Here is an 8,754-nt window from a genome sequence, read left to right on the forward strand (position 1 = left end):
AAGTGTTGCATTTTGTGGAAGCATTCTCTGTGAACACCCACATTGCAACCGGGGCACCAATATCTAGACCTGCCTCTAGTTTTGGTGTGACTACAAACGATACACTTTCTTTCTTGTCTTCGAGGCAGTTTTTCAAGTCGGTGGTCACCGCAATCCCCGAGGGTTCCAGGAACTGGTCCAGGTAAGGCATCACAGTTTGCTTGGCCTACGAGGGATTCTACAATAGATATAAGGAAATCTCTTCTTGATACAGGTTTGTCTGTGTTCTCTTTGTACAGTATGTAAGCATTTACGAGTGCAATATCAATAAAATTGAAGAACAGCTTCTTCCAGTACTTGAAAGTGGTGCGGTTGCAAAGCATATGGTACACAGATTTATGGTTTACATCTACACCACCCATAAACTGGTTGTAATGGTGAATCAAAACCGGTTTCATGCCTCTAAGTCCCTTTTTACTTGTAATAATTTGATCTTCCGCATGGTATGCTGTTGATATCAAATACACAATTTTCCTACTCAGTTTCTGACGGTAACCAACCAATAACAGATTTCCCTTTCTAAAGTATACTGTTTCCCTTTCTCCTAAGTTGTAATTTTTAATTCTTTTTGATAAAAATTTTGACTTTTTGTTTATGGTTCCGGTGATGAATGTTTGTCGTTGAAGAAGGTTTTCGGCCAATGGAATTTGTGTATAAAAATTGTCTGTCACAAATACATGATATCCTTTGTCAAGCAATGAAGATTTTTCAATCAAGTTCTTTACTACCCTCTCAGTAAATAATTCTTCATCAAGATTGGCTTCAGCAAGGTAATCAGTTCCACATAGTTCTATGTGCATAACATAATTGGTTGCACTATCGCAAAGTTCGAATTTTTTAATTCTGTATTGTTTGTATTTCTTATTTGGCATATATTGAATGAATATGCATCGGTTCTTTGTTCCTACTACACTTTCGTTGATGGAGAGTTCCTGATTTGGTACAAAGTGTTTTTTGAAACATGAATTCAGATGATCTAACAACCACCTTACTTTTATCCAATGGTCATGTCCAGGCTGACCCCTCACAACAGCGTGGGCCGATGTCAAACGCAAGAAGCTGCTTATGAGTAAAAACCTATTTACACCCATGGTGTTTAAAAAAAATGGTATTTGTTCTGTTTTCCTAGTGTCCCAATATGATTTGATGTTTTTTCTAACAGTAATTCCCATATTGATAAGAATGGCAAAAAACTTTTTCATTTCCTGAATGGAAACATTGGACCATCTTTTGAACCTAGAATGTGGACTCAAATTATCTCTATTTTCATCTACTGTTCTTTGAGCATAGGCATTTGTCTCTCTAGTAATGATATCCCAAAAGGCAGCTGTCAAAAATAGGTTCAAATAATTGATAGGGGAAGAATTTCTGGGAGGTAAATCTTTGGGTCCTGTAGACCTAACTTGAAACTGAGGTCTGACATCTTTCGGAGGTTCGGGGGGATATACCCTAATCCAAGGTTCTATGTTTTGCTGTACCGGTATTAGCCTAGGCCTACCTGCATTAGGGTCTTGTTGTTCATTTTCTGTTTCAAGATTTTCCTCAATATCTGACGTCTCTAAAAAGTTAAAATCGGGCACAATATACTCCTCTGCACTCCCTGACGAAAAGTCTAGCGAAGATAGCTCAGAATCTGAAGGATAATAATTCACATCAATGTCACTGCCTACTTCTTCGGGATCATCAACCAGTCCTTCAACATCACTTATATCTTCAATTAGTCCATTACGTATATCACTACTGTCCATTTTTACGTGATTTTTACCACCAAAAACGACGATAAACAAACGTAAACGTACTAAAACTAAAACACCAAGTCAAGTCACTGATGGTTGATGTAAATTGTAAATAAACTAATAAACCAAGTTCAAAGTTCTAGTTTTTTTTCCTCTAGCTTGCTTAGCAGGCTTCGGCTTAATCGTTTAATAGACCAGGCAGCTTCGATGTACACTGAGTTGTGGTTGCTTCCAATTCATCCTGCAATTAAGGTTATTTATTAGTTTACAAATTGTCATTGAGCATGAATGTGCACAATCAATGATTTATGTTGATATTTTGTCATTGTTTTCGTTAATGTACCTAATTATGTTTTTTTAAGATAGAATGATCTAAAGGTTCAAGGGATTCTTAAGGATGTCAGAAATAGGTGATCTTCTTTGCCAGGGGCCCATCAGGTATACCAGGCATACCTAACCTAACTACCCAGAAGAGGGGAGGAGGGCCACGGATTAAGAAACCCAAGAGTGGACAACATAAATGTAATTCTAACTGTGTTTGTGTTTCATTGTTCTTTAAATTGCTTTTCCTATTTCCTTCAAATAATTGTTTATTTCCTTGTAAATGTGATTATTTCCAGATTTTAGGGCTTCTTGTAGGTTGTTTCCATTCTTTCTAAATGTTTCTTTAAGGAGTGTTTCTCTGAAATAATTATAATTTGGGCAACCCCAAAATAGATGCTGCAATGAAATGATTCATCTTCTCCTTTAGTGCATTTCAAGCAAGTGGGGTAAAGTACATATTCTTAGAATGGAGATACTTATTCACTCTGGCATGGCCTAATCTAAGTTTGCATATATTTGTTATTTTCTTCCTGTTGAGTTTTGATTGTGTGAACCATGGTTTTATTGGCAATCTCTCCTGTACATTTTTGTGCCATAACCCTTTTTAGTGGATTGTAAAATTAAATCATTGTAGAATTCTCTATGGACTTTCTTTCTAAATATGTTGTAGTCTAAGAAGGGGATGTGGATATCTACAACATCTCCATCACCAATATCTTCTCTTGCTAATTTGTCAGCTATTTAATTGTTAATTATGTCTGAATGTCCTGGGACCCAATGAAGTGCATAGAACTTGGGTTTTTGTCTAATTCAGATATTTTGTTATCAACTTCATTTGAATGATTAAAACCATTGACAGATTTTAATGCAGATTGTGAATCTGAAAAAATAGCAATGTTTTCTTCATCTTTTAGACGAACCAACCAAACTTGCTGATGATAAGAAAAAATCTTTAACAAAATGTTAGTGTTTCCGGCGGGATTCGAACAAGTCACCTTCGGTCTATCAGCTTGGCACTCTATCCATTAGCATTAGACCACCGAGGCCATGGCTTTTCATCGTATCGTTGCAGTAATGGTGTTCCTTCAGCTAATCAGAAGCCTCAAATCGTCATCGTAGGCTTATCTATACCTCCCTTGAGTAAACACCTGATCCTTCCATGCCGTCGTAAATACAATCTGATCTTAGTTAAGTGAAAAAGGCACGCTTTAACTTGCACTCAAACCCAAAAGGAAGAAAATATTTCATAACAGTTTTCTTTTAGTGCATAGAAAGGGAGAAATATAATTAATTTATAACCACTATTTAATAGAAGAATCATTGTTGAAGTCAATAAATATATATGACTTTATTCAAATGTATAGCTGTACTATACTTTTTTATAAGCAGTAAGCAGATTTTACTACCTAGTTAAATCTAATTCTAAACGTGTCTCTAAGATGAAGTTTCACTGCTTATATGTTTTCTCCTGAAAAATCAATATATACCTGTCCTCCCTGCCAACCTCCTTGACCAGCGATGGGGAAGATCCCGCCGATGTGTAAAACGTCATCGTCCACCGCTGCCAGCCCTGCGGCGACAACCACAATCAGCGCTGCCCCCACACGCCATGGCTGTGGGAAAAAGTCTTTGAAAACAGATCAAATACAGTTTGTTTTTACAAGTTCAACACGTGTGTAGTGCCGGATTTATGGCCTATTGTCGCAAAATCAAGGAACCGCAGTGTTTTGTACAAAACACTTTAAAAAAAATAAGTCATTATTGAGAAGATTAATAATTTGCCGTGAAGTTGCAGACGGTCCCGGCGCGGGTGGTACCAGGGACCGTCCGCGTCGTGTGATAGGCCTATCTAAATGTTATGTTCGTAATTCGTTTCGTGTTATTTATTTATTGTATGCGTGTGACAGCAATGTCTTACTGTGTTTGTACCCTGACGATGCCGTATTAACGGCGAAACATGTAGGTTTTTAGCCTAACACCACATCATTTGGATTACTTGACGAGGTAATTATACCACAATATTATAGTCATTCATAGTAATCCAGGGGCCATCAACATGGAATTTAATAAAATGATTACTTAAATCGTGATTAATTATGAATCAAAGTTGTGGATATTACAAGCTTATATTAAGGTAAAAGTAGAGTCCATACACATGAATAAACTGAACAGAATCTATCTCAATCGATCAAACATTACCATATGGATTTAACATTCTTCTGGATAAGCGGGCAATGTTTATGTCAGGTAACGGCATGGATTTTAAAATTAATAAGATTTGTGAAATTTTACAACAGATCCTACACAGATTGTAAATCTATGATTCCGGTATATTTATACATGTTTAATAATTTATTAGGTACCTAAAATATCAGTGTTTGAAAATTAAAATGAAAAATGAAAGTTGGTTTATTTTCCAGAATATGACAATGTATATTTAAATAAATTATTGGAAATATAGGTACCTCAAGGTGGAACCTGTGGCGAGGTTACCATAATTTTATTGCACATACTTTATTTGAAATTTAAGTTCATACAGTGCAAAACTAAGTTTAAAACACAGAAGATACACATTGAAAATAAATAAACACTCTTGCAAGCACCAGAACTTTTAATTAATTTTATTATTTTTTTATTTAGTTTGCGTGTAATGTGTACGGTACAAAATGCCACAACTTATAATGTTTCGTTACCTAATTTATTTATTTTATTGATTATGCTAGTCTGGTATGAAAGTTTTAATTTTATTATCTAGTCTAACGCCATACAGTACTATACTTATGTTACCAACTTAAACTTCATTATTACACCCTCATAGGTTATAATTTGACCCGTTAATTTCATTAAACTATTAGTCTTCGTTGCATTAATGAGGGAATTATAATATTCTATACATTGTTATATATTTAATGGAACAGACTCCATAGTGTAAGAAGACACTTTCATTTCAGTGATCATCTACCAAGCTTCATCATTTTCACAAATTCAACTTTGACCTTCATCCGTGCGTGGGAGTTTGCAAGTCTAGTGCCCTCTCTTATATATTTATTTATAGTCGTCTAAATATATTAATTACAGCTAGCTATTTAATTTGGTTTAATACAGTGCATTATATAATGAAAATCTCCATGATTAAAAATTAAACAACTTTATTATACTACTTATTTATAATGTTTTGATAAAAATTATTTAAATTGAAATATGAATAATAAAATAAAACCTTTAGTTCATTTTTACCTCATTGATATTTTTAATTAATCTAATTAAACTCCCCAACCTTTAATAATTCAACCAAATAAATATTTACTGTACTCAGCACCACCCCTCATAAAATATCTGGGCTTTCCTAGGAAATACCTCAAAACTATATCTATCACGCCACGATTAAATATAGTTAAATATATACATTTTATGTTTTACAAGGATAAACTCTGTTTGTTATGAACTACATAAAATATAAAATTGTATTTCAAAACAAGTAAAACGATTGCAAGAATAGTAATAAAAGCAGCTCCTTACCAGCAACATCACACCGCCACACAGCCTGTGTATTGATTGCCGAGCTGGGTTCGCAGGCGCAGGACCTTCTGCCGGATCAAAACACGAATAACACGGGTAATTGGTGGGATTTGCAATCTTGAAAGTCTTAAGTGTGCTCCTTCAATGTCACAAAAACTGAACAAAAGAAAGTCAAGTAATTAAGTTGGTTTGTCGTTTTTAAAGGGGTAACTCTGGATGGTTTTGTTGGTTTTAAAACGTTTGTACGTTCACAATACAAAATTAAATTTATTTGAAATATTAACACATTTTCATTTCATACTGGTTGACTTTAGCTATTATTTTTAAGTCAGTTTATGGATGATTTTTGGGAATTAAGTTAAGCAAATTAATAGTATAGTGAAACTAAAATTTAGTTGAAAACGAGAATATCCGTAAAGTAGGTTCGTTTGGTTTATCCAAGCTATTACAAATTGTGGTTACACTATATTTTTTAATGTTTGTTCAAAATGTATTTTAGGATGATAACCAAGTAGATAATTTCCTGTGATATAAATTAACAACGATGTGGATTAATTTCCCGTGCTAAAAATCTACCTGAATTTAAAAGTTGTACAGTCCGTAGACAGTGATAAAATAAAATGTATTCTTATTAGTTTAGAAAATTATTATGGTTTGCTAAAAATAAATAATATAAAGTATTAAATTTCACAGGATGCGAAACTTAGGCAACTGTGAATATAGTGAATATTTGTTTTACTTTTGTTTTTAAGTATAGCAGAACCATACATAAAACGCAGTAGCGACGTAAATAAACTTTAAAAGGCCTACCGAACGGATGATGATAATTTATTCATTGGACAGTTAACTTCAGACCTTCAAACACTCTGTTTATTGAAAATCTCTTAAAAAAAATATTAATTTTACAAAATATTACAATAATTTTCAATGACTAATTCTTTGTAAAATTTACAGGATCAATATGCCATGGCTCCATAGCTCCTTAACCGATGGATATTTTGAATATGATTACTACATAATATTAAGTTTGTTCTTAAGGCTTTTCTGATAAAATGTACACTGTTTTGCAGTTTTCTTCCGTTTCTTTTATGTATTGATTTATTTGTTAAAAGTTAACTTTTGTATAAAGTGTCATTTGATAAAAACCTCTATATAACCTATTGTACTGTTAATATTAGAATAAATGTGCTACACAATGTAATAATTGTCAAAAGAAATGAATAAATAAAAAACAATTTCTTTTATATAGAAACTCTGTTATAGGGCTTCTCATTCATTAAGTTTGTCATATTTTAGCATACACGGAATCAGGGCACGAATCTGTCTAGGGGGTATTGGGGTCCTTTTCGGGGAACCAATTAATCATAAACTAAAATCATGTAGCCTAATGAAAGATAATTGTATTTGCTCTCAAGTATTATTACAACATATACTACAACATATTATACAGCTACTAGGAGGTCACGAAATGTGGATATTTATAGGCATGCATTGTGGATGCGATACTCCGTGGATTAACCTCCGCACTAGTGCTGAGTACTACCATTGACTATTGGCTTCAGAAGAAGACATCCCATCTATATGGATCAGCTCTCGCCAATCTTTTACTAATACTAATAAATAATGTACCTAGTTGTGTGAGCCAGTCAGTCAAAGGTACTACAACTAGGACAATCCGCAGCACTATCCTGATAATTAGACCAATTCATTAATACCAAAAGGCAAAAATGTGGTTCGAATTCCACAATAAACTGTAGGCCCCTCGCAGTTGCCATTATATAGCTGTATGGGATATTATGCTATTAATTAACAGCTGTTTCTAAGGAACACGAGTAGTATGTTTTATCTATGGGAATATACTTTAATGCTTTTTATTGAAATGGTGACCATAAAGCAGTTATTTTAAGCCAAAAATGAATGGAGATGAGTGTAGGATGCGTCTAAATCCGATCTTGTAGTCTAAACTGTTAGTGACGTCAAGGCCGATATATTTCTTAGACACAGCTATTAATTAATAGCCCATTAAGCTAAATGGCAGCTACGGGACCTACAATTTAGTGGAATCCGAACCACATTTTTGCTTTGGTATTAAAGAAATGGTCTAATTATCAGGATAGTACTGCGGATAGTCTTATAGTTTTTGTTTTTTTTTTTGTCCTAAGGACGCTAGGCACGAGCTTGGGATTGTTTTTCACATTACTTCAGGCTAGACCTAGGGGTTGCGGCATTATCACTTAGATAAAATCCATTGGTGACTTGGCGGGGATCGAACCCGGGACCTCAGGGACTGAAGTCCCGCGCTCTAACCACTACGCCAGCTCGCTCCCCGATAGTCTTATAGTACCATTGACTATACACCTCTACTAGTAGTAGAGTAGTAGTAGTACTAGTAGTAGAGGTGTATAGTCAATGATAGTACTCACTAGTGCGGACGTGACACCAGGGAGTATCGCATACACAGAATATGTCGGCCTTAGTCACTAACAAGAGTACAAGGTCACGCCATTCAGCATACACTCATCCTTCACTCATAGTTGGGTTAAAGTACGCACATAGTGGCGTCCCCATCTTAAATAATTGGTTGATATTGATATTGTAATTTATTCTAGCTATATAGCAATATCATATTTATTTATTCATATTTTAAGCTTAACATTAAATGGTTCGGGGAAAGCATTTTATTTTAATGAATTTAGATACCCGGAACCTCTCAATGCACTGAGAGTCACTTCCTGACACCGGGTTATTTATAACAAAACTTACAACGGCACGACAGACCTAGTTTTGATATTATTAATTTGGCTCCAACGTGAAACTGCAAAATATGTACAGTATTCTAGCTCTCGTTACTACACTGATAGCCCTAGTATATTTTAATCCACGGTAAATAGCAGACAACATTCCTTTGATGTTTTTTATCAATAGATTCATAATAAATGCATTCGAGAGTGTATTAAAATGATTTTTTTATCAAATTTATCTGTTTTGAACATATAAGGCCCATTTTTTTATAAGTGGGGTGTTATCTTCGATATTCATATCTTTAGCATTATAAGCGTTTGTTTATAAGCTTGTTACAGATAGTTTTTAGATTTAGATTTTATTTGGTTGGTATAGTGCTGATTGTGGTATGGTT

At 34.3% G+C, this 8,754-nt stretch overlaps 1 protein-coding gene across 2 annotated transcripts in view; it reads right to left on the reverse strand.

The window, feature by feature from the left end:
* Positions 1-5,655, reverse strand: part of LOC128993360 (gamma-aminobutyric acid type B receptor subunit 1) — a 32,266-nt gene extending 26,611 nt beyond the window's left edge. For both annotated transcript variants that reach the window (XM_054417208.1, XM_054417207.1), the window contains exons 1-2: positions 5,619-5,655; positions 3,587-3,712 (exon numbers count right to left, since the gene is read on the reverse strand). In XM_054417208.1, the coding sequence (XP_054273183.1) occupies positions 3,587-3,712; positions 5,619-5,627 (135 nt within the window). In that variant the 5' untranslated portion in view covers positions 5,628-5,655. The remainder of the gene's footprint in view (positions 1-3,586; positions 3,713-5,618) is intronic.
* Between the last annotated feature and the right edge of the window lie 3,099 nt (positions 5,656-8,754).

The sequence above is a fragment of the Macrosteles quadrilineatus genome, unplaced genomic scaffold (assembly GCF_028750875.1).
Source record: "Macrosteles quadrilineatus isolate MER2022 unplaced genomic scaffold, UCM_ALF_1.0 Scaffold_4__1_contigs__length_99947679, whole genome shotgun sequence".
NCBI classification, from domain to species: domain Eukaryota; kingdom Metazoa; phylum Arthropoda; class Insecta; order Hemiptera; family Cicadellidae; genus Macrosteles; species Macrosteles quadrilineatus.